The sequence below is a fragment of the Aythya fuligula genome, chromosome 1 (genome assembly GCF_009819795.1).
Source record: "Aythya fuligula isolate bAytFul2 chromosome 1, bAytFul2.pri, whole genome shotgun sequence".
NCBI lineage: Eukaryota > Metazoa > Chordata > Aves > Anseriformes > Anatidae > Aythya > Aythya fuligula.
Genome location: NC_045559.1, coordinates 92,616,652 through 92,643,749, shown reverse-complemented (window position 1 = coordinate 92,643,749; position 27,098 = coordinate 92,616,652). Strand labels below are relative to the sequence as shown.

Here is a 27,098-nt window from a genome sequence, read left to right as displayed (position 1 = left end):
TACTTCCACTTTAGCAACGTTATAAAATCCCATCTGGTTTAGAACCAGGCATTAAAGGTAATCTTACATGGGTACAAATAGTCGTTAAATAAAAATAGAAACTCAGTTGTAAGAGGTTTACCATGGTCCTTTAAATGCAGTACTAGCCTGAGTTCTGGTCATGAGCAAGACTCTGAACCTGGGAGATATAATCGTGAACAGAATAAAAGAGACACTTGTGTAATAATATGGGCGCCAACGAATCATTGCCAGGTGATGGCCCTGTCCCAGAGATGCACCATTATTACAGCAAATTTATGAGAGAGTGCCCATCCGGGCAACTTAGTCTGCATGAATTCAAGAAACTCCTGGGTCTGCAGGGGCTGGATCCACAGGGAGATTTATACATTAAACGAGTGTTTGATATCTTTGATCTGAACCAGGTAAACCTTCTTTTATTTATGTCTTTAATGTCATACTATTGTTTGTGAGTTGTAGCCTGCAGGCTTTTCTTTGTGATCTGATCACAAAACTGCTGTCATGGACAGGGTTGCTGCTGTGGTGCGCTAAAGGTGAAGAGGTGGGACTGTGCTTTGTGAGCTTTGAGTAGGACTCTCACTAGTACTTTCCAGGTGCACTTGAAAAATATCAAGAAACAATTCTGAAAATTAGATGTAATTTGCAGTTCACAGGTTATTCTTCTATCCTTTGCTTATCCTGTTCTTGTATGTGAGCATATAAAAATATTTGTATGTGCAAATACAAAGTTAGTTAACAAATTCCTTTTTTACAACAATATTAGACAAAGGGGAAAATATAGTCTCCACTTAACCAATAAAGTGCATCACAGATGCACAGATTTGCCCAAAATACTGTATTGAATGTGTGACAGAGGAAAATGTAGCTAAGATTAGGAAATAACACACAGTGCCCAACTTATGAGACCAGAGAGACTACCAAATGAAGAGGTAAAGCAGATTCTTTGCATTGTATCTCCAATTTACTCTCCCTGAAACTGCAATAACTGCTTGTGGTTGCAGTCAGCTCTCCCTAACTTGTAAGCAATGCCCAAGTTATGGCCATCTGGTACTTGTGTGCAGCACCTTTCACTAGGTGTAGAAGACCTTAGACCATGTGGTTGTGAAGGAAGAAGGCAAACAACGTGGAAGAATCTAACAACTGACAGACTGCTGGGCAAGTGTGGGTTGTTTCCTAGGTCTGTCTTGAGGACTGCCTTATGCTTCTAGGTCCTGGAGCTGGCCAGCTTGAGCCCTCCACTCATGGCAGTTCTGGAGTGTCCCAGGACACTGCCTACCAGCACAGGCTCTGCAGATCGCTCTACAACTCTGGATTGATATAGAAGTGTGGAGGGTGAAATAAATGCAGCTTTCAGAAAGAACATGTGCTCAGGTTTAGTTGCTGTGGCAGTGGCCAGATGCATTTAAAATGGCAACACCTTGCTAATAGTCACTTCTCTATCTATGGGGTAATGTAGAGGAAATCAGTCTCAGAAAAATTGCTTTACTACTCATTGTATTGCTAACCTTCACACCTTTTATGAATACATTCTCAGGGGACAGCAGGCTATGGCTGTATAGCCAATACAGGAGAAAGTATTTCCTATTACTGCCTTTTCCATGTCTCTGTTCTGTATTTCTGATTACTTGTATTTTAATCTCTATTCAGTTATAATGATTGTGTTTCTGTTACCATACAGCCTGAATTGCTTTGCTTCTTTTTCTATCACTCTGTTGTTAACAACACTGTTTTCATAAGCTTAATTATATTTTTTGTTTGTTTCTGAGACTGAAAACCACTATTTTAAGGTATACTTTTGGAAATAACAAGTATCAGGCAAACACTTTTCAAGTACCTGTCCATGATGCTTTTATGTGGTTAAGCTGAGAATAAAGTAGCAACAGACCAGCCTCTCAGGGCAGGAGAAAGGAACAGTGTATGTTATTGATGAGTTAAAATAAGAGGATCTCCTCACTCCACATGTTCACTTTTTGTCCTGTACCCTTGCTACAGCTTTTTCTTCTCTGCAGGGGTTTTTGGTGGAAATGTAGGCTTTCATCCTGAAAGGTGCTTTTAGTTAAGTACAGATATGTGAAGAGTGGTCAATGGATAGCTGACTGGGAGTATCACACTGTGGGCTCTTAAATGGCAGCTATGATTGTATAAATAAGGTGTCTTTATCCTTCTGCAACATTATGTAGAACATTTAGGCACTCTGCAATATTAAACAGATGATAATCTTTCATCTGCAAACCGCTGAAGTTAATGTATGTGAGTGGTTGCATGCATAATAGGCATGGATTCAGAAATAATTTGGTCATTTGGGCTTTTTCTTACAATCAGTTTCCCTCAGCACTACAGAGACTTCTCAGGTTTGTAGGTCAAAATTTGATTTCTTTTGCTTTTGCACTCTGGTTGTTGCTTTCTAATAAAGGGGTCATTACCACAGTGAGTGGTGGAGTATATAAAATTTCTTGATAGAAATGATTTCTTTTCGCTCAATAGTACCTTTTTATATAGCAGTGGTGTTTAGCTGGAGAGCTAGCAAACTTGAACATTCTCCCATGTTTTGCCTAGCTGACTTTTATAGATATATGACCTGATTTTTCCCTTGTCTAACTTTTTGTAGCCAGACAAAAACATGGTTTAAAAGTGGGGTTTTTATAGTTTAAAACTGTCATGACTTCTACTGCTGAAGTTTATATATAAAATCATATGGTCTGTGGACGGGTTTAAAGTTCATCTAAATCTGAAGAAACTAATTCTTGGAAACTTAAGTCATTTAATCAGGTCCTCTTCTGTCAGCATAAAATATGTATTTCTCATGTGGGCTTCTGTTTTCACACAAATAGAAATCTGCTCAGAAAGCTGTGCTAAAGTGCTGGGCCTGAGATTAAACTACAGTTTCAATTATAGCAGCTTAATGCTTCTTGAGGTAAGTTGGGGTCACCCATGCCTAGAAATATTCCATCATGAATATTATAATTAAACACTCTTAAAAAATGCATAGGCTTTCTCCTCCATGTTTCATATATGCCCAGTTTAAAATTTCTAGAAGGTAAAATGTGAACCATTAGCCTCATAGGAAGACAATGAGGCTTGTGGGGGAAAAAAAATTACAGTACTGAATTGCATTTCACCTCCTTGTTAACCTTTCTGCTTCCAGTTGAGGTTTGTTACAGACATCTTTTGTCTACTTAGGATTTTGATTTAGAACAAAAAAAAAAAAAAAAAAAAAAAAAAAAAAGCACACACAAAAAAATCACTTGCCATTGAACTGGGAACAGTGAAAAAAATGATTGCGATAGCAGGTTATGGGGTTTGTTTGTTTGTTTTTGTTTTTACCAGTTAGTGACAGATTGATAGCCTAGTCAAAGCTTGGTTCACTCACATCATCCATATAACTGTTAACATAAATTCAGTTGCAAGCCAAACCTTAGAGTTCCTCGGATTTCTTTAAATTGGAGATAATAGTTCAGTACCCTTTTTATGGTCAGTCAACGTGACAGTAGGGGGTACGTCTTCACAGCACAGTTCAGTCTCGTGTGGAGATATTGAGGTTACTTCTGGCCTTGCCCATAGCCAAAGCATGTTAGCAAGGAATATTGCACTAATTTACCATGCTGAAGAGGCAGTGCTACTGTGACTGTAGGGCTTCCTGGACCCATGAATCTTGCATGTTTGTATGTGACAGAGAATAGCATTGTACAGGTATTCAAGCCAAAGTCTCAACAGAGTGCATCTGTTCAATGGATAAAAGCTGTTCCCAGTCAGTGCCCATTTCTGTTGGAGTTTAGTGACACAAGCTTTGTCTTCTCAGGATCATACTCTCACTTTAAACAAAAATCCAGATTACTGTCATCCACGTCCAATGGCTTCTAGATAGGTTTGCAACTGCTAAATTTAATAATTGAATTCTGCAAGAACAGATTGATTGAGTTCTTGTGACCTGTGAAGGACAAAATTTACATAGCCATTTAACATGTGAAACAGTGTACTGAAAAATGGGATGCCGCTATGGTAGTTCTCTTATTGCCTGTTTCAGCATTAATTGAAACTAGCTACAAGAATAAATGTCTTGTTGCTTTGTAAGAAAATTGTATTTTAAAAGTTAGATACTCTATGAAGAGTAAAGAGGATTAATAGGATTTTGGTATGTAGCTCCAGAGGAAAAACATGCAATTTCAGGGATTTTCTGCTAACATTTTGTAAAGCATTAGATGGTCCTCAACAGAGAACGGCAGTTTTTGCTAAACCTCCTGTGCAGAGATTAAGTTGGTAGATGCAGAAAAATGGATGTTCCATAGCAAAGAGTTTACAAAATCTTTACATAAGTAATCAACTGCTGATGTGTACTGGGTCTGGCTGGAATGTTAACTTTCCCGGCAGCAGCCCATTCAGTGCCGTACTCTGTACTTGTAGCTGGAACAGCAGTGTTATCACACCAGTGTTGTGTCTACTGCTGAGCAGCAGTGGCACAGCGTTGGGCCTTTCTCTAACCCTCCTAGGGGGTGGGCAAAAAAGTGAGGAGAGAAACATCACTAGGGCAGCTGACCTAAACCAATCAAAGGGATATTCCATACCATGTGGTGTCACACTCAGCAATAAAAGGTGGAAACAGGAAGAAGAGGGGAGGGGTGGGCTCTCGTTGGGAAAACATCGATCCTCCTCTCGAACACCGGCTGCGTGCGTTGAGGCCTTGCTTCAAGGACGTGGTCAATCATCGCTCATTTGTGGGAAGTAGAGAGTAATTTCTTTCCTCTGCACTTCCATATAGCTTTCATTTATTTTGTTTGTTTGTTTTCCTCCCTTTTTTCCCCTTTCCCTTTTATTTCCCCTTAGTTAAATTGTTTAGTTCATGGCAGTCTTTATTTAATTATTATAATTATTTCCCTTTAATTAAATTATCCTTATCTCAACCCGTGAGTTGTTCTTTGCTTTACTTCTCCCCCTCCTCATCTAAAGGAGGGGGAGTGAGAGAGCGGTTGTGGGGTTTAGCTGCCCAGCACGGTAAAACCACCACATGATGTTAATTTGTAGTCATCCTTCTAGTTTGTGCTTTTTTATTTAATATTTAAAGTAGCCCTATGATAGAGTTCAACTGACATCATTAGGCAGATTAGGACAGAAAAAAAAAAAAATTGAAAAGGGAAAGAAAGTCATAGCACGTTATTTACTGTAGAACAGGTAATAAGAAACACAAAAATGTGTTACTTCAATAGAACAGTCGTCTGTCAAAATGTCTACATAGCAATGAAAACTAAATCTCAAAACATCTTTTGTTGGGAGCCAGATAACCACTCCTTTTTTCCTCACTCTACCCTACTGTACTTCTGTGCCTTTATTTTTTTTTACTCTCATTTACAGTGATTTTCAGGTAGACTTTTCATCATCTTATTCTGTGGTCTGACTATAAATAGATATTACCCTCTCTGGTTATAGTGGCTTGAATGGGATTAGCCAATATCTTCTCTTGGGTATTGTAGTAGAAGGAAAGGTACATTATATGTTATGAAATCCTCTGTGAAAGCAGTGGTTGTAGTTCATTCTTAGAAAAACATAAAAATGCTCACAGAAATATTTAATGTTTTTCATAGATGTTTTAGTGAAAACTGCAACTCATTGACTTGCAGTTGCTTTTTCCTCCACTTTTTCCCCCTTCTTAAGAAGTGTGAGAGACAAAGAAATGTTATTTTCATTGACATTATATGATAAGTTGTAAATGTTTGATATGGCCCAACTATGCAGTGGTTTCCTATCACTATGTGACAGCTGCCTTCCATGTTCCCGTGAGAGCATGAAGAGCTTTTAAAGCATTGCTAGTGTGCAATACTTTAAACACTACCTGGAACCTAAATATTAAGCGTTCCTATTTCTTATGAAATCAGAATGACTCAGGGTATCTCTGTTAACTTTCCTTTGCTTAAAATTTGGTTCTCCAGTTGGGCTTCCTTTCTTGGACTGCCTTCCTCTGAAGTGTCTTGAGGACCCCAAATAGCTGCTATGATAAGAATTGTCAGGCTGCCTAAGAAACTGCTTAGGCTGATTGTTGTATCCCTACATCTCTAGTGGCACTACCAAAGTTGACACACATTTGATGTTATAGCTTATAGTTGTGAGAGGATGATAATTATAGAAATATTTTCCCAAACTTTTCTGAACAGCTTTTGTTTTTTGTATCCTAAGTCTTCAAATAGTTTTGGAAACATAAATTCAGCTGCATATGTAGTTTTAGGGATATATTTAGGCTGGCATAACTTTTCAGGCAAGTAACTTTTCCTAGCTTACTCTAACCAGCCAGGTTAACCACAGCAGTAAGACTGCAACAAGAACATATACATTACACACTACAATAAGGGGTCAAAAGCCATATAAGCTGATACTGTGGTTGCAAGACATGCGAGGTTTTATGTCATTTCTTTTCTGTGCTTCTTGAGATTCATTGTGCTCAGCACACATGGGTAGTGCTTAGAGAAGTATAAATCCACTTTGCCTAGAGAAGTATAAATCTTGCTTTTTCTGGTTTTGAACAGTTTTTCATTCTCAAAATTGCCTCTAAATAAGTCTACACAACAGGAAATATTTTTAAAATGTTTTTCTTTTCATGGCAATCATAGCTGTCACATTGTAAAGTCAGCAATAAAAACCTGTGTGTCAAAAAATTAATTAGCTTCTAAACCAAGGGCTAGATGAAAATAAGAATAGAAATGTTTCTTACTCAGAAATGATCCTGTCAGAAGTAACAGAAATCTACAGCTTTTCTTGAAATATTCTGGCTTTTTGGAGTTGATATGTACATGTAGAAATCCTTTTCACATTAGTTTTGGACACAATCCAACAAAAGCAACAAAACCAACAAAGCCAGACCATTTGTTTTGCCTTAATCTGAAGTAATGTTGCATAAAATTATCTCAAACATAAAGTAACTAGTCTGATTACTGTAAATAAGGACAAGATTAAAATATGGTTTGCTGTGTTCAAAGTAGTATAGTTATATCATTTTTGTCAGTACGCCTAAGTGCCTTTTAAATGTACTGTAAAAAAAATTCCATGGAATAGAAATGATTTTCTATAACTATTTAATCTGTCTCCATGAAACATTACTCAATTTATAGATGGTTTTAAAGAATATCTTTGTTCTTCTTCTTACCTCCAGTTATTTTATTTTAAATCGTTTTTTATATTGATTCCAAAAAGGCTGTAGAAATCCTTTACTTAGTAAGGATTTCCCATAATTATTGGTGCAATCCCACAATTTTGTTTTCTAATGGTTTGGTATAGGATTTATTGCTGTAATAGTACTAACTTACACTATAATAGTGTGTCATTGCCAGATAAAAGGCTATTTTAATAATATCAGTAAAACCATCACTTGCTAAATGTCAGTACAGGGGAATTCTTGAATTCTTGAGTACAGATGAATTCTGCTGCACCCACTACTGCTTTGGCAGCTGGCTGTCAGAAGTCTCCTTTCGCAATAAGACCCAGCACATGAGATCTGCACGGGCTAAGACTGCCCAGCCCTTAGGTCCTGTACAAAAGGAAAGCCTTAGAGTTTTCTCCTGTGCACCTACTCAATGACCAATCTTATACATCAAGCTGAAGCAATTATACTTTTGTAGCAAAGTGTGTAGGGCTTCTTTGAAAATTTAATTTAAGTGTACACAAATTAGCATGTACTCTGCAGTTGTCATTGAGCTTTAAAAGCACTTGGAGCATATTACTAACATTACCAGTTAATGCTGAATTTTATCACATTAAGTGAACAGGCAATGAAGATTAACTTTGCACAGTTAATCATAATTACTTTAAAATACTGCTTGTTAAATTATGATGTAGATAAAGAGAACAATTAATTTAAAGAGTTCAGTAATATGTTTCTTTTATTTAAAGAAATTATTTTTCAGAAGTACAACCATAGCTTTTTTCTATTTATTGCCTTAATAATTCTGAATAGAGCAGTTGAAGGGTACTTCTAGTTTACATTTTGTTTTTTCTTCCTTTATCGCTTTAGTGTTACTTTGAAATATCCAAAAATATGCAATTGTGATTAATGCATCTGTTGGTGATAATGATGTTGGTGAACCAAGCTTTGGGAATGATAAGAATTACAGAAGAAATGCAACAGAAATTGGATGATCTCTCTTAACTAATTTGGTCACAAACTCATGTAATGACATTAAATTTATATTGTTCTTGTGATGAGACATGATCTATAATCTTCCATTATTACAGAAATAAAAAATGCTTATGAGATAAAGAAGGTAAAGTATTAACTTTTTTCTTCCTTGAGGTCCTTTATCTGATAGTACAGAGTAGTCTAGAGAATGATAGGAAATGTGATTTAATTAATGCTTTCTTGCATGCATTCCTTGAAGCATCAATGCCTAAAATATGATCCACCTGTGATCATCTGCCAAATAGAGCATCTGCCACTAGAAGGCATCTGTGTCTTCAAAGTGTTTTTTCTATAGGTTTGTCAAACAAGAAAAATTTGCTTAAACTATCAACAAAACTCTGCTGGAAAAACAGAAGGCTATGGAGTCATGGCTGTTTTTTGTTGTTGTTTTCTTTTCCTTGCCTACTGTTTTATTATAAATTGAGAAGGATGCTCCTAAAAGCATAAGCAGAGGCTCAAAATTAGGGGGTGGAGGAAGCTGAAACCCATCATCTGGTAGGCATTGGTGGAGGGCTAGGTCCTTGAGCATGTGCTTTCCTTCTGTTCAGCCCTCCTGGATGCTGCTCTACCATGCTGCAGGCTGAGTGCAGGGCCCAGCCCAGTGCCTTGGTTACATCCCTGTCTCCCTGCTTGGCCAGTAACCTTGAAGGAAAATGGAGTGTGGTGGCGGCTAGTTGGGTAAGGAGGGAGAAGGGGAGCTGTTAATTTTGAAGAAATATAATTGTTACTCATTCTAGCATTTTGGATTTCAAACAGTTTCTCCAGGGTGGTGAACACACCTGAAAGCCTGGTATTTTCTGTCCCCAAATATCACAGGTCTCGAGCTTGACAAAGCAGAACCTTGTGTAACAGGCTGATCAATATAGCCTGGTCTCTTTATGTAACAGTGGGTATGCAGCTGTCACAAAACCACTTAACGATTTGCTGCTCCTAATTCCCTGCTTCTTTCTTAGTCCTTACCTAATAGCCTTTGCTTGCCAAGAGTTTCCCCCATGCCCCATGACAAACACCAGCTTTGTTTACTGAGAAAACTGGTGATTTTGGCCACAGCCAGAGGAAGGCCTGGAGTCCTCTCCAAGCCCCAAACTCCATCAGACTCCAGGGACATGTCAAAGTAGTAGAGTCAGAAGTAGCTCTGTATTTCTTCAATAATCTGTATGCTGCCTTTGATGAACAGCTGAAAGTCTTCAGAAATTAGAAACACACAAACAAACAATAACAAAAAAAAAAAAAAAAGAAAGGCAAAAAAATAGGGGAAGATGCAATGGATCAAAATGAATCCACCTTTAGTTTTCTGAGGATGGAGAACCAGTACTATGAATGGTAGGGCTAGACAGAAAAGGAGGAGCACACAGGGTTAGCTATAAATTTCACACAGTTATTCTGAGCTGTTGTAATCTGCTATTTGACCTGTGCCAATATATACATAACCGCTTCTCTCTCCATTATCAGGTTTAAATAGCAGTCTAAAAGATGGGGTGGGGAGGGAAGGTGGCTTAATGTTTTAAGCCCTTGGTTTGAAATACCTGGACAGTCTATATTTGCATACTTGTTAATCCAGATAAAGTCTGTCGAGCTATTCTCCTGCTGTCATGTTGAGTTTTAGAGAATTTTCAGGAGCAAATCTGAAAACAAGGCACCTCTTATAGACAATTAATAAAGTCCTCAGTACTCTAGGCAAGACAATGAGTTCACTATTAGTGGGGTTTTGTGGGGACAGAAATCATCCCTTTCTATATGTGTAACTGTTGTGTGTGGCTGAAGAAAGCTGGCTCGCCCATGTCTGTCTCCATAGGGCTGCATCAACACTGTCAGTAAATTGTGTACAAGAGCTTCATACCCAAAATGCCCAGTTCTGGTTGTTCTGCCCAAACCCTGAGTTACTGCACTGTTTAAGATTAGCTGTGTATTCACAGCTTCCAATTCAATTATTTTTAATCTGTGTCCAAATAATTTAAAGCTGTGAGAGTTTTTTAAGGACCTGTGAAGATTAACAACACTATTCTAGGAACCAAAGCATAAAGCCCTTCTCAGGCTTTCAGGGTTTGAGTACTAGTAGTTGTTGCATAAGGCCGCCTTCCTTCACTGCCCTTTTCCTTCACAGAACACAGCTCTGTCCTGACTGAGCATAAGTGGGCAGCCTCCAGCAATTGCACATAAACTGACATCCTGAAACAAAAATGTCTCACACAGAAGAAAAAAAAAAAAAAATGATAACATGGGATCTCCTGATAACAGAGTAGTTTAATAACTGATGAATAGTCCCGTTTTTATATACCATGTTGCCCTTGTCCAGATTCAGGGAAATCTCGTGTTTCTGGCACAAAGGAAGATGTCACCTGTCATTTGCTTCTTTCTAGCTAGGTTTTCAAGCTAGTTATTTTCAAACGTGGAATTGCCTCAGACCGTTCAATTTTGGGATGGTAAATCCTCAGACTTTGCCACCATTCTTTCCAGTATGTGGGCTGTATCATTCTGCTAGTCTGACCTTGACTGTAGTGAACAGAGGCCTTTTACCCTGTGGTATTCACTGTTGCTTAAAACCAATTTAGTTAAAAGTTCTTCACCTGAATCTTTTCCTTCAGAACAGATATTCACAGCTCCAGCTTGCTTTTACTTTAATCTTTTCAATATTGTGAGGCTGAGCTCAGATTTTTGGGCATTCAGCTCTTTTGTCTTCTTCTTTCTCCGGTCCTAATGTCACTGAGCTGCTTTTTACTGATCAGGATCTGGGCAGTGGGATATGTGTCACAGTGCAAGAAGCTTCTGTTAGCAGAGTCAAGAGCTGATGGCAGGGTGAGACCGCTGACCGCCTTTATTGCCTGCATGGAAGCTTGTTCTCAAATTAGTCTGATGCTTCCAGGTCACAGGTGTGCTAAAAAGAAAGGGACAAATTTTGCTGGGCGTAATTGGTAAGATCTCCACTAAACAGAAAGTCTTGTTTCATAAAGGCCCGCTTGACACAGCCTCCTGACAGTAAGTAGCTTAGCAAGCCCAAAGACATGGTTTCCAAGGCAGGTCACCCAGCTGGGCGGTTCTGTCAGGAGGCAAGGTCTGCACAGCATGTGCAGAGCATTGTGCAGGCCCTGGAAAGGGGCCAAGAAGTGAGAGAAAACTCATCCCTGTAGGGGCTGAGGGTAAATGTGGCAGTTCTGTGTTGGCAAGCAGATAAGGCAGGATGAGCACAGGGCAACCATCACATAGGCAGGGCCTACACAGGGCCTGGGGACAGAGGGCGGGCCAAGGCCTCAACCGATGGCACACCTGGAGCCCAGGGAGTGGGCATAGGGCCTGGCAGTGCAGGGCAATCCATGTGGTCCCTGAGGATTAGTGTCATGTAACCAAAAAATTCTCCTTCCAGTTTTGGAGTCTGCTTTTGTGCTTGTTTTGTGAATGAAACACTGTCACAAAGGACTTTGGAAATGCCCATCAGTGAACTGAAAGCCAATCACAGCATCAAGGGGAACTAGCGTGCACAACCATCATGTGGTTCAGTCTGCCCTTAAGCTTGTGGTTCTCCTGATCAAGCTGGTGCAGGCTAAAAATACATTTATTCATTTATTTATTTTGAATAAATAAATGTTAAGGTAAGGAGTAAGTCTGTAAGACTTACTCAGGGGCATGTAAAAGAAGTTTTGAGGGCTTTTTGTTGGCTCTCTGGCCCACTCCTCAGAACCGCTTTGGGGAGATTTCCCCCATTTGGGGAGGGAGTTTTTCCTGCTTTTCCACTGTACGTAGAGGATGTATCTTGTGAGCTTAACCCAGCAGACTTTGTGTATGCGGGCAGGGAAGGGAGGATAAATTCACTCTCCCTCTGAAAGCCAGCAGTATTGAGTAGCATGTTGCCTTTGAGGTAGGCAGGTTCCAGCTCCACACAGGCACAGACAATAAGCCCTGACATTCAACAACTCCATCAGTCACCTTACTCTGTCCAGTGTCCTAAAATGTGAAATAAGCAGGTTTCACTAGTGCTAACTCCTTTGAATAAAAATATTTTGAATGAGCACTTTGCAATAACACAGTGAAGCACTGGAAGTAAATTATTTCTATCTTCCAGCTAGTAAACAACTCAGCTTATTGTGGTTTTGGTGCTTTGTTGTTGTTTTTCTTTATTACTATTTTCTTATTATTTATTTTACTATTTTTATGGTGTCCCTTTGCTTGTGATTGAGTGACATCCTAATTAGCAACAGATACCTTACCATGTGTGCTGCACAGCATGAAACTTTACAGAGCCTGGAGACACATGAGGAGATACCTAGGCATTTGTATTGTGAATGGTTATAGAGCAGCAGATGGGTAAATCAGCACTGCAGTATTCTTTTAATAACATCATAATACATTTATTGGACTATTAATTGTACTTGAAGAACGAGGGGATTATCTTCATAGGTTATTGTTATGATTTTTTCCATTATTTAATGCACTATACTAAGGCTTCTCTATGCCACTGTCAAAAATGCAGTATTTTTCTTTCTTAGAAAAAGCTCTGGATATGTGTATCATGATTTCTATAGCTTTCATATCACATACATTATAGGCAGAAAATATTTATGTTTTTTGATGGAGAAAGGAAAAACAGCATGCTTCTTGTCAATGCCTCTGTGCAACATGCTTCTGGTTCCATACCATGTAGGTAAACATGTTGGCCTTCTCAGTATTCATATTTCTGGAGCAGTGGCTGCTGAGGTTAACACGTTGCTGGTGGTCTTTGTGTGGCTACAGCCATATGTGTCTGGGGCTTTCCTAGTTACCACAGGGTCCCTCAGATGTGTTTCAGAGATTGGTTGTTTGTCTTTTACCTTGGTCCTCAGTCTCTTCCCACTTGGGACAGGCCAAATAATCCACTAGATAAGAGTTCATACTACAAAACATTAAGCTGATTTTTACATTTTCCAAACTTCTGGTATTCTGTTGCTGGTAAGAGCAATGGAAATAAAACAAAGACATAAAAAGAAAGCAAACAAAATACAGTTTTCCAAAACCCAGAGTGAAATATAAGGGAGGAAAAAAAAAAGAAAAAAAAAAAAAAAAGAAAATTAATCTAGTCACAGACATGAAGAAAGCCTAAAACTAATCTGTAGTTTCAGTAAGTAGTATGAAATTCAATGAAGAAGCAGCAATGTGAAACGCATGTAACCGCATTCTTAATAGATCTATAAAATTAGGGGGTGGAAATGTAAAATATCTGATGAGATGTTTCTTGAAATAATATTTCCAAAAATAAAATCCAAGTTGCTGTGCCAGAAAGAAGCATAAAGTTTGTGGTACATAATGTGCCATTTTTTGGCAAAGTATCTGCTTGTAATACTGGGCCTAATCTTGCTGGAAAACTGCATGCAGTTACTGTCAGATTTAATTTCATCCCAAACTGCAGTTGAGGGGTATCTTTGGCTTCACTGAATTTACTGTAATTAAAATTACAGTAAATCCAGCAATGATGGCAGAACCTGCACAGAAAGTCTGTGAAACCATAAGTCAGCCTGCACAAGATATGCATACACAATTTCTGCCTCTACACTGAATCCAGTGTGTTGGATTGGATTTACCTCTTAGGTGCTACTGCTTTGTACAGAACAACTTTGCACAGAAATGGAAACAAGCACTACAAGTACGGCAATGAGTCACACCATGCCTTTATGAGACTTCTTTTCCTTTGTTCTAATAAAGTCAGGAGGACACATTAATGCTGATGTATCACAATAAAAATAAGTAACATGCTAAACCTAGTAGATACTCATCCAATCACCTAAGTCACAGGCCATCTGAAGCTGATGACAGCCTTTCCAAGGTTTTCCAAGTGTTTGGATTCTGACCAATATAAAGATCACAAGATTAAATTTACCAGCTGCTAATTCTTTTTATATGCACAGAAGAAACAGTTGGAGCAAGTACTTTCCAAATTCAGCAACTGTTCTTCCATCCTCACCGCTTTTTTACAGAAACAGAGGAAATGTTACAGTAGCTTAGACCACCTGACCATGGAGTCCTGTCCATCAGTAGCTTCAGAGAAGGAAGCAGAAAATAAGGAATTAAGTCAATCTCAAATGTTCCTTCCCTATGAATATCCCCCAATCCTCACTATTTACATGTATAAACTAGCTTATGACCTGAAGGCTTTATATCCCATGAAAAATGTATCAGTCAGAGAGACCCGATGTGGTTTATATGGATAAACCACAGTATCTGGAGCTCATGGCAGGTTACCGGTTACCAGGCACAATTCTTATTGCATTATCTCAGAGTGAATAACACCTGGAGCATCTCTGTTGCACTGGAAAATATCCAAATTTCTGCAGCAATTACATGAAGATAAACAGCTCCACTGCAGAAATCTCAACAGTACCAAACTGGATATCCCAGACTCCCCTTTTTTGCATGTAGAAGCCTACCACAAACTTGTTTTTCTTCTCTTCAAACAATGTCAATAGAAATTGCTCTGAATTGATTTGCTTCCCCTGCAGCTTTCAGGAAAGAACAAAACTATCTGAGCTAACACTTCTTCATACAGTGCTTCCAGTTGAGCTCATCCTTGTTAAAGACCACAGGATATTCCTACGTTAAGGTGCTTTATAAATCAGCTTGTATATTGAATTCAATGACCTGTTTCTGTGAAATTGCCAGAATGAACAGAAAGTGAACATTATTAAATGGAGGTTTTCTCTCTTTCTCTCTTAGGATGGATTTATAGACTTCTTGGAGTTCATAGCTGCAATAAATTTGGTTATACGAGGGAAAATTGACCAAAAATTGAAATGGTATTTTAAGCTATATGACGCTGATGGAAATGGATGTATTGACAAAAAAGAACTATTAAGCATATTCACGGTAAGCGAATTATGACCAATCATAATTGCGTTTGGCATAGCGCGTTATCTCTGAAACATTAGTTGAAACATCGCATGTTGTATTTTACCTAATGCTTTACAGTCATAAAAGCAGAACTGTTCTGGCTAGTGACACTCTTGTCATTGGTTTCTTGCTTACTGAAATAAACATATCTAAGTAGTATTTTACTTTACACCATAATTCTCTATATATGCTGATTTACTGAAAGTGAAAAACTATAGAAACAGGAGAAACACTATTGAGATAAACTGTGTAAGAAGGCAGGGTAGAGCTGAAGTAGCATAATGAATAAAACAGCTGTTTGCAAGCATTTGTGCCAGTTTGTTGTGGAAAAATGGCTTCTCAAACTGAACTTTCTGCACAAAAAAAAAAATGTAGATGTTGTCAAAATATTCAAATATTTTCATTCGTTTTGAAAGGCTTTTAGATTTGTTTACTACAAATGCCATTACTTGTTTTTTTAAATTAACTTGGGGAAAGTTAATTTTATCATTAAATCCTGCACTGACATTTTGATACAAATATTGTAGGTTTTTTTTTTCCTGAAAATGGGTGTATTTCAAGCCCACAAACCAAAGCAGTGTAATTCTTTCCGCACAACGATTTCCGTATTTTTCAACTTGCTCTGGTGAGCTAATATTTTGCACTTCAGTAGATGCTTTCAACCAAAAGATATTATAGGGTTCCTTGCAAATATGAATGACTTGTAATACTTCTTTCTAAATGTACTGAACTTGTTACAGATCAAGGTTTTGCTGCAGGGAGCGTAAAATCTAAATAGGGATTTAATGTCATAACAAACAAGGAAAGTAGTTTTCCAAGATTCTGTCTTGCTGCTGGTGCCTGGCTAGTCATTGTTAGAGACTTTCAAGAGCTGCTGCCTCAAATGAAAGGAACCAGAGCTAGATTAGCCATGTGGTCAAACAAATTAAGTTGATGCATCTCCTTCTAAAGAATGGCTTTCTAAATGCAGAAGGAGAGGCCTAGCATAGCCCACATTTCTCCTCATTTAAGACTGATGTCATCTTTCTGTTGTTGCAAGTCTCCATCATTTTCTACTTGAAGGCATTGATGCAGCTGCCTTTGTCTTGGACTCTATCCAAAAAGGGAATTAAAAACATTTTAATGTAAAGATTTCTTTTTTTAGCTTAGCTGGTTTTAAAACTTCTACTTCTCTTTTGGAGTAAGAGAACTTTAACTTAAACCTGTACAAGTCATTTGACTTACGCTAGATGAAAATAGATGAAACTCTAAACAAAAATAAAAATCTGGCTCATAGCCAGTGAGGGCTCTAATTATACTGAGCATCAGTAATCAAGGGTTTATCCAAAAAGAAATATCAGATCTGAGACTTTAATATAAATCAAATAAGTCCTATTAAAACTTCATCTGTCCCTACAGCTATACAAGCTTTGGACCAGCAGATCATTTTAAGCCATCAAAATTCTTGCCAGAGCACTAGGCACCCTGTCAGTGCCTTTTTAACAGCCCGGATAATTTATTTTGTTATTTAGGGGGATTTTGTGGGAGTCAGTGATTCAAGTACTTCAGGAAGTACTGCTTTCCTCTTAGTGCTGCAAAAAATTTAACTTTGATGGAGGTATAGCCTTTTGAAGGCTGCATCGGGGTCAGGAATACAAAATACCAAAAGTATCCATAGTATGATTGAGTAATACAAACAAGTTTATGTACCTACATTTTCTAAAATTCTTGCTGCCTTTAGGAACTCTGTGCAAAGTATGGTAAAGACAGTGACGGTTAGGAATTGGCCATCAGTCCTGAATGTGTTTAGCTTACATTTTAATTCTATATAATGAGTTCTAAAATAGTATATAAAATAATATGGTGAATTACCCTACACAACACCATTCGTCTCGTGATAATTAGATGGTAAAAAAAAAAAAAAGTAAAACAAAAAAAAAAAAACTACAGTGTGCCCATTATATAGCATAAATGCATGTTTATACATAGATATGTATCTATTTTCTCAATCACTAAATGTGATACTGATTCTGAGTCCAACTCTGTAAACACATTTGTTGCATATTGGCCACCAGTTATTAACATATAGGCTCCTTCTTTATTGGCCAGAATGATCACCATAATGCAAAAATGATTCTCTCAGTGAATGGGACACAGTTTTGCAAAGGTATTCATTTATACCTTTACTCCAAATATTGGATACCTTTGCCACAGAAAAAGCAGGGGGGGAGATTACTTTTCTTAACTTCTTTGGAGGACAAGTAAATTCTGCCAAATTTCAGGACTGCCAGTCTAACTTTATTTGTGATTACTAAGTTAAACATTTTTTAATAGAAAAATGACTTAGGCTTTCTCATCATGTGCTTTCAGCTGCGAAAAATAATACTATATTTAAATCACACAGAGCATAGGGCACTCTCTAAACACACAGAACTCTCTAGGGTGAGATAAAAATGCTGGTGTGGAATCTAAAGTGTATTGCAAAATAGAGGTGCCACATGGTTTCAGAAGACCTTCAGAGATATGTAAATGAGGTCTGTAATCTTCAGGCGGTGTTATGTTAATTAAATTTCCAATCCTCATTACTGAAGATTTACTTGAAATAGCTATTTATTTAGCGATTTTGAAAGGGGTGGTGAGCTAAAGAGCTGCATCCCAATTACTGCGGTTGCCAGTGTATTGTTTTCACAACTTGAAGGAAAAAAAGTCTGAAAGAACTTTCTGCATTTCTGTCTTCAGGCTATCCAGGCTATTAATGGGCACACCAACATGTCCGCTGAAGAATTCACAAACATGATATTTCAGAAGATAGATGTGAACAATGATGGTAAGAATCTAGGTTTTCTTGATAATGGCAGGATATTTTTCCCCACGAGAGAGTGTAGGATAAGGAGGGGAGTTGAACATACTACTGAAGAACTGTCTGTTCTAGATAAACTGAAAACCTGTCTGTTCTTCTTTATCTATACTCATCCAGATTTACAGTACTGCCCCTATTAACCTGGCACAGGAATTACATGCAGTAGTGGCTAAAACACAAAGGTCTTGCACTGTTCATCTGAAATGACAGTGCTCTGGTTGCACAGCAAAATGAAGGTATTTTTTCAGTATATCCACAATGGCTTAATCTACTTAAACTGAACAAGAAAATCAACTAAGATGCATAGTTGCACATGCCCTATCATGTTTGAAAGACTGGACAGCGTAGTGGATGTCTCTTGAAGTCTGAATGTTAACACATGCTAAGACACATGCTATTGTTTTTTCTCAGGAGAACTGGATTAAGCCAATTGGATTTACAATTGGAAACTAAGACTTCAATTCACTGCTTTGGAATTATTTCTAGTAAAAAAAATTGTCACACATTAATGTCTTCCCTCCTATTCCTAACCATGAATATGCTCCTTCTACTGGCAACCACTGTAGTAATTGACAAATTAGAAATGTTAGGAAAGCATTGCAGAGCAAGATCAGATCCCAGCCAAGAATTTGTGGTTTGTTTTTTTTTTTTTTTTTTTTTTTTTTTGAGGTCTCATTTGGTGTATTCAAGTTATTTTTATGGAAGCTGTTTGCAATATATAATCAGAATATAAATAGTGATCTTGTGATGCATATGAATAGCTGGTAGAACATTTTTCCCACCTGTTTCACCCATTTTCAGGGTGAAGGCAAATTACAGACTCCAAACAACACAGTCATATTCTAGAATGTAACCGCAATACTATGATACTTTTTACTTTGACCCCTTCTTTGATCATGTTTACTTCCAAGTAATAGTTGTATCTGAGCTAGACCATCAGCTAAAAAATAACTTGTGTCTTCAATATTAGCAATGAGATGCCAGAACATGAATTATTCAGAATCTTCTTCATAATACTCCCCTTTCAAACTGTTTTCCATAACTAGATACTTTTTAAAATAGCTGCAAAGCAGCAGGACTAACTCAGCCTGAGAAATGGGACACATTTTTCTAAGTTTATCTTAAGCTATGCTGCCTCCTTGTAGCTGCTTATTAAAAATAAAATAAATAAATAAAAGTAAATAGACAAATAAGCTGTGATGGCCTTCCTCACATTAAAGTACAAGAAATAATCTCATGGCAGCAGGGAGCAATCCCTAAAACAAATCTCCTGATGGCCTTGCAATTTATTTTCATTACTTAAAGGAAATTTCAGGCTCATCACAGTCACAGTGAGCCTGGATATGCTAGCATAACTTCATTTCACTGGTAACTGCAGTGTTCTTTGTGCACTTGTATTCTGATATTGTTAATTTGAAATATATAGCCCTGGGATCAAAGGAGGGAAGTCAAGACCTGCTCAAGGGAATGGACAGACCATGAAACAGACAGTCCAGTTCTGGTGACTGAAACCTGCATAAGCAGGAAAGCGATGCAGCAGGTCCCTCTGACGAGTCCAGGAACCCTATTCGCACGTTCCAGTCAGTCACAGGTGACAAAGAGGGGAGGAGATGGGGAGTAAGAGGAATATGTGGAGCAGGGGGGAAGATCTGAGGAAGTGAGTGGACGAGTAGCAAAGCGGAAGGATGCAGGCAAGTGTGCAGAGACAGCACCTTCTGGCTCCGCTCCTGGGATTATATGAGGGCACTGAGGTTGATTGGGGAGGAGTGAACATCCTCAGGACACTGTACATCGACCACTGGAGAGGGTCTTGCTCCTCTTGCTGCAGCCTGAGAGCCAGGACTTGTGTCAGAGGGGCTCCTTTCACTTAGTGTGTATGTGAGCCTGCTCACAGTGCAGTGGAGACCATATGACAAAAGATGAAGCAGCCTTTATTGCCAATGGGTCATTTTCAAATTCTTCACATGCTGATCGTTTTTGGTTTTCAGTCAGGTTAAATTTCCAAACTTGCCATGAACAGAAACCAAAACAGAAACAAAACAAAACAAAAACAAAACAAATGAACAAAAAAAAAAAATGCAGGGATTGCTTAAATCTGATAATAGCTGAAATTCATCTACCTAAGCATTTACCAGAAGTGCATGTGATTTACATTGCTGGGCCCCAGAATGCAGGGGCCCTTAGTCACCCAGCAAGTTTCTTTTTGCCTGGCCTCTTTCAATTTCTTACTTCAGTAAAAAATCATTCATTTTTATGATTTTAATAAAAAACTTAAGAGGAAAGAATCACTCTTCCTCTTAAACTAAGGCCTGTTTCCCCTTTCAAATAAAAACAGTATCGCTGGAATAATTTCTAGCCAGAGAATCGTGTACGCTCCAGTGTACTTTGCCAGCAGACAGATTGCTGCCAGGGAAGTAAGCAGGAGAAAAAGGTTAAATGTTATTCCTGTTCCTGCAAAAAGGAGGTTGACTTGAAATTTCCAAAGTATTACCTGATTTTAGAACGAGTCCAAAAAAATCTTTAAAATCATGACCATTTCAGTTGCTTGGAAGAATTTCCCTAATCAAACTGCTTAACTGTTTTTTTTTCATCATCTTATCCTGGCTCTAAATAATCCTTGTAGTCAACACAGGGGATGTGCTTGGTAATCCTCAGCAAATCATTCCCTAATCTCTGTTAAAACCACCTATAAACTAAACTCTGGTTAGCTTGGTAAGAATAGCTCCATGCAGCTGAATTATGCCAGAATGAACCTTTAATTAGAACCCCACACATCTGTCATTGAAGATGCTAAACACTATAGTTGTCTTAGACTTCTGTGAAAGTGGTATTTGATCTGTTTAATAAAGAAAAGTGAACATGAGCTCTAAGATCTAATGCAAAATGGGAAAACATATGACAATATTCTTCCTGCATTTGCATATCAGCAGAGAAGTACAGGGAATCTTCTTGGGGGATGCAACCTGGCATGAATGGCCTCGTGTTGGGTTGAGAGTGATTGTTGCATTCCTTGGTTCCTAAAGAGTATCTGATTTCCTTTTAGGGGAATTGACTTTAGAAGAGTTTATCACCGGTGTGGAAAGAGACGGGGACCTAATGGAATTGATTACAAAAAGTTTCGACCTTTCCAACGTACTCAAAGTCATACAGAGTGGCAGGCGGCACAGCATCTGAAGGATTCAGTGATGGATGTAGCATCTGTTGTCATTGTTTCAAGGAAGATAACATTTGATATATTCAGAGAGCTTGATGTTGTCAAAACCAGCCCAGACAATACCAATCACTCAGCTCCAGGAATAATTCTCCCTCAGAATTTTCACTCTTGACTCCACATCTCTCCTCTTCTTTATTCTGTCTCTCGCGAAGGACTGTGGCAACTACAGAACACAAACCTTTGCCCACATACATGTATAATAGAAAAGATGTTTGATGCAGTACAAATAACTTGTTTGGTCTCTATGAACACTGTTCAGAATAATAAAACAGTGACAATATCACAAAATGCAACCTTTCTAGAGAACAGGGATTTATTTATTTATTTTAAGTACAGGTTCTTTAATCTGCTATCTAAAATGTGGCAATAAACATCTAGGTAAGATTGGCTCCTATCAGGATCAATTAAGAACAAAGCCTGGCTTGAATTAACTTAACACTTAATCTAATCAGTGCTCAAAATTGGACTAGATTTTCTGGGAAACACCTTGGTCAGCTCAATATTCCAGAGATGTACATCCTCTTTAACAAACCATCTACCACTCTTGATTTCATTACATCTGTATAATAAAATAACATGATGTTTTGATGTTTTTCACAAGGTCCAGCTACTGTTCTTTCAAATTAACTTTTATAGAAGCACTGGGATGAAATTCTGTTATCTTTGTAGAGTAGCATTAGAAATTCAAAGAATGTTTAAAACACATCATTTTGTAAGCACTGGAATTAATATCATCTGGTTTCCCAGAGATGTGTCCTTTGACTTGTATGTCCTCCTTTGCAAAACAGTTCATCTTCACTGGGCTCTTTGCCACAGCTTCATGAGACAAAAAGTAAGATGTATGATGACTAGCTCATGCTGATGGGACTGCTGGCTTCTGCCAAACAGACTGTTTAACAGCTGAATTCTTCCTGCCTTCCCCTGTCAGGGAGTACTATGGTATTTTTGTCCTGCCCAGATACCTGGGCGAAAGCTTTTAGCAATTTAGTCTCTTTGAGACTTCTACCTTCTTTCAAACTGGGTTGCAATCATCTCTGAATGTGGTAGCTGTTAGGAGTACAGAGAAGGGATTCACAGATGGCATGCATGATCACGTATGTCTCATTTTTTTAGGAAACCAAGCTAAAAACAACTCAACCTTACTTTCTAACAAACAAGATTAATTCTTTGAGCTGAAATGTAACTGCATGAGTTGTCTGAAAAGGGAAAATCATGGCTCTCTCTGGTTCTGTTGCGATGGATTCTCTCTCAAGTCTGCAACCAGTTCTATCAAGTCATTATGTTATGTTGTAAGAATAAGTTCTCCTTGGCTGGCAGTGCCCTGAAGGCAACACACTAATACTAGATGCTGTTAGAAACATCAGCTTAATGCAAAATCATTTGTGCATGGGTAGGTGCAGGTTGAAGGAAACACTTATTAAGACTTAAATATGAAAAAGTTTTGCTTTTTTTTTTCCTAAGTCACTACAAGTCTGCATCCATTTAACACAGAAATGTGCTCCATCATCTGCAATTATTATCCCAGGTTCTGGTTTGATCAATGGAATATACTAGAAGTATGCAACAAGCATCACTTGACATTATAAACAGCTCTGACATTATAGTTCTGACATTTGAATCTTTTATATCCTTTCCCAAAAAAGAGAATGATGTATGAGATTGCTAGTGGGTTTGAACTTTAAGTTCTTGTATTTATTCATCATTGACACATTAATATCTTACTGTCAGTATCAGTTTTCTCACACTTAGACTTCAGAAAATCACTTTTCTTTATTTACTGTTTTGCATTTAGATTCTGTGAGGATGGTGGTCTTCAGAACTGGCTCTAAAATATTTAAAATGAAGTGGTCCAATCTAAGCAACTTGGGTATACAAAAACAGCTGGGTTTTGGGTTGTTGCTTTTAAAATAATGAAGTTTCTGACTTTGAAACTTGACTGCTGTCTACGTATATTGGTCTCTCTCTCTTTTTCTCTTTCAATAAATGGATCTTAAAAGAGAGTATTTCCATTTAAATTTGCCTAATTGTTCTGTGCAACTGTAATTATATGACGGGAATTACCAAATCAAGGGGAGCGTTGTTTTCTATTAAAAACTAATGTGTGTAAGGAAGTTCTTAGCCTTTGTGTGTGTGTGTGTGTGAAACTAAATTTTAAAGGAGTACCTGACATGCTCACTTTATACACTTCAATATACAATTCTTTAGCAGAAATCTATATAATTAAGAAAAAGTACCTTTTCTGCTTAATGTAAACACTGTGGCACATTTCCTTAAATATTTACCCACGATAATTCCACACATTTTCGGGACTGTTCATAAGATTTCATCTAGGTTTGTGTAAGTTTCCTTTAATGACTTAAGCACTGTTCAATATACAGGTGCTTGAGATAAATGCATTACTGTCACAATTTTCTACTGATCTCAGTCTTTTAAACTTGTCAGGTGTTGATTGAGTGTATCAGTGAAATCAGGTGGCACGTGCAAAGCCTGTCTAATCTGACTCCCCAGAGTCTTGTTCTGAAACAACCTGAAGCTGCAGCTCATCACGGCACAGGTGCTTTGTAGTAAAGAAGGAATATTGTAAGCTGACCTGTCTGTTCAAATGCTTATTGCTGATTTAATAGACAGCAGAAAAGCAAAAAGCAAGCCAAATGTTAGCTCATGTTACATTTACCCCTTAGCAAATATGTAAGTGGTTAAGGGGTAGTGATGAGCCACTGATCTTTTGCTACAAAACACTGCATGGGAGGAAAAAAAAAGAAAAAAAAAAAAAAAACAACCCACATTATAGCATATGCTCTCAAAAAATGTCTCTGTCAGCAAGACTGATGCAGATGCCAGCTGTTAAAGTCTGGAGAAGCTGGGCTGCCTATATCATCATCACAGGGGGGTAGGTTTTAGTTAGGATAAATGCGCCCTGAGAGTAGCTAATCGTTTTGTCACCGTATTCACCTTGGAAAGAACCACAGGTTTCAAATTCACTCTGTGCAGCTGGGTGAGCTTAGCCAATCAACAGGGTAATTGGTAGTTTCTCTTCTAATATAAGCTCTTTTTCTGTTAAGAAATCCTTTTGACATTATGCTCTTTTTATTGCATCCAAACAGCTAAAGGTAATTAGTGTGACAGTTCTCTTTTTCAAACAATTCATAATTGTCCTAACATTATCTCCTTTTCTATTCTGGTAGCTTAGTATGCTAGAAAAATAAATAGGCACTTTTTCTTCTGAGAATCTGGGAATTCAAAGCGACAAGAAAATTACCTTTTCTTATAGATATGAAATTGCTTAAGCATTAACAGGCATGACTAAGCCTTATGCCAAGTTATGCATCCCTGACAAAGTGGGAGGAAAGCTTGCTGTGGTGTGGAGAAGATATCATAGCTGCATTTGATTTTTGACCTTACGTAAGATTAGCTGTATCATGTAGAGCATAACGGTTAAACACTCAAGCCTCAGGTTCCCTGTGTGCTAGGACATATGTCCACTTATTTGAAGAAACTGCCTCGGTATCTACAAAAAGTCTTGAGGGGTTATAGAAACTACTGAGGAAGTCAAGGAGGGATATTTAAATATCATTTTTAAACATTCTGTTAAATATAGAGGAATATTCCTAAAGTTGGAGACGTAGCTTTTTATTGTACTTTTTTTTTTTGATAGGCCTTTATTAGAAATCTTAGGGAGAAAGTAGCTCAAAGACATGTTTTTTAATGTGGTAAAATATAGCTGTTGGATGGAACAGGCTCTTTTCTCCAGTCCCTGCCCAACTGTTTGCATCATTAACATTTCTACACTAACAATAAAGCTTTGGTGAACCCTTGCTTTGGTCTCCAGTGACCTGACAACTTCTCATCTAAAGATTAGGAAAAGAGCCATGGTTTGGCTGGTATGTGTAGCAGGCAGGGACACTTTTACTTCTACATTATAATTGGGATGCTGAGCAGTGGACAAACCTCTGGCTCATGACTCTGAAGACAGAAGGATTGATTTGAAAGGTGATGTCATGCACTGATTTTTGCCTACAACAGCCATGTGAGAGAAGATACAGCCATCAAAGGTAACTTATTTGACAAAGAATTTTTTTTCTAAGTGTTTTCCTGTAACTCCGCTTAGCTTTTATTTCCCATTTCTCCGCAGTAGAGCTGAGAGAGAATTTAAGACTCTTAACCACAGAGTTGTTACTATGCCTATAATCAAAACTGTAATGAAATACTATCTTTTGAGTTGTAAAATCATCAAATTCAATTGCTTCCAGTTTGAAGTTCTAGTTACTTTAAATAAGGTCTGAGGTTCTTGTCTCATTTAAAGCTGTACCATTTATCAAAAAAAAAAAAAAAAAAAGGAAACTATGTCCCCTCACAAAATACTGGGAGGGCGGAAGAGAGGGAGGAACAGAACAACCTAGAAGACGATGGGGAAAACAAGAGAAAGAAAACAGAGAAGACCATGGGGAAAACAGAGAAGGAAAGCTGAAGAGGTAGAAAAGCAGAGGTCAGCAGGCCCCGTGAAGGAACACCAAGGTGTCATAACCTTGTCTCATAAGGAGCGTGCTGTAGAGAAATAGCCAAATGTTAGAGTATGGAAAAGAAAAGAGGCTGTGAAGAAGCATGTTCATGTTGTATTTGTTCTGTGCTTCAGGCCCTTCCCTTCACCAGGCCTTGACATGCATGAGGCTGTGCAGGGCAAGACGAGGCTCATTTCCAGCACTTTCTTGCCTGCTGTTTTTTGTTGTTTTAGTTTTTACAGAGCACTTTCACGCTCCCCCAGCCTCCTCACCCAGACCCTTACTCTGTAACAACCCCCGACAGGGTGCTCTGCCTGCCCCTCAGTGCAATAGCCAGCTGCCCAACTCACCATGGGCGTCCACAACGGGCAAAACATGAAGTGCAGAGGCAGCTTCTGAGCTAGGCTGCGTTTCCAGTTCACCAGAACTGTTGGTGTGATGTGGTAGAAGGCCAATATTTAAACATATTAAGTGCCATTTGTGGTACAGGAGAAGCCTTTTTTATTCAACCAGCTTTATCAGGTCTCCCCCAGACAGCAGGGCCTGGTTGTGAGGCCCTGCCCCTCCACCCACCATCAGGGAGCAGCCTGTAGGCAACACCACGCAGAACATAAACCTTTCTGCTGGATTCAGCAGAAATGGCCAGAGAATAAATGACTGGAGAACTGAATGCGAAATGGCCGCCAAAGTTCCTGCCCTGTCCAGTCGTTCTCCAGCTAGCCCATAGGGTTGTGGTACTGGGGTCACAGAGGAGGGGACTGTCACCGGCATCACTGAATGTGTCACCTGGCCACCAGCACAGAGTTTTCTGGTACCATCCTATACCATGCCATTCCTCTCCAGTATTCTTCGAGAAGCCATTCCTTTTCTATAAATAATGCTAAATAAAATAAAATAACACGATATCAGCACATCAAGTGCCCTGGAACTGTCCATTATAAAAGCATTTGGTGTTCTGCCAACATAAAGACATAGATGCATTTTTCATAATGGCTAACTGTCTAAAGCTGATTTATATTTATCTATTTACTATTTGTGAGTTCAATTGTAATAAATCTTATTTGAAATGAAGACATTACTGGCTGTTTTAAGCATTGGTACTGTTATGTGGTGGCATTCTGTAGCCCACAAGTTCTGCAGTAAGGCTTTACTCTTCTGGTGTCAGCAAGGCTCAAGTTTTCTGTCACTGCTGCATGAACCCCTGTGCTCAGCGGTTAAATCACTTCCGTGGTGAGCAAGCCAGCCACAAGAGCAGTGAAGTGGATTGTACTCAGGCCTGGGAGGCCGCACCTCAAGTACTGTGTTCAGCTTTGGGCCCCTCACTACAAGAAGGGCATCAAGGCCCTGGAATATGCCCAGAGCAGGGCTACGAATCTGGTGAAGGGCCTGGATCAGAAGTCCTATGAGGAGCAGACGAGGGAACTGGGGTCATTTAATCTGGAGAAGAGGAGGCTCAGGGGAGACCTCATTGCTCTGTACAACCACCTGAAAGGAAGTTGTTGGGAGCTGGGGGTTGGC

At 38.5% G+C, this 27,098-nt stretch overlaps 1 protein-coding gene across 12 annotated transcripts in view; it reads left to right on the top strand.

Annotated features, from left to right (window-relative positions):
- Positions 1 to 23,192, top strand: part of GUCA1C (guanylate cyclase activator 1C) — a 114,572-nt gene extending 91,380 nt beyond the window's left edge. For all 12 annotated transcript variants that reach the window (XM_032207971.1, XM_032207968.1, XM_032207970.1 and 9 more), the window contains 3 exons: positions 14,855 to 15,004; positions 17,747 to 17,834; positions 20,911 to 23,192. In XM_032207971.1, the coding sequence (XP_032063862.1) occupies positions 14,855 to 15,004; positions 17,747 to 17,834; positions 20,911 to 21,041 (369 nt within the window). In that variant the 3' untranslated portion in view covers positions 21,042 to 23,192. The remainder of the gene's footprint in view (positions 1 to 14,854; positions 15,005 to 17,746; positions 17,835 to 20,910) is intronic.
- Positions 23,193 to 27,098: the final 3,906 nt, after the last annotated feature.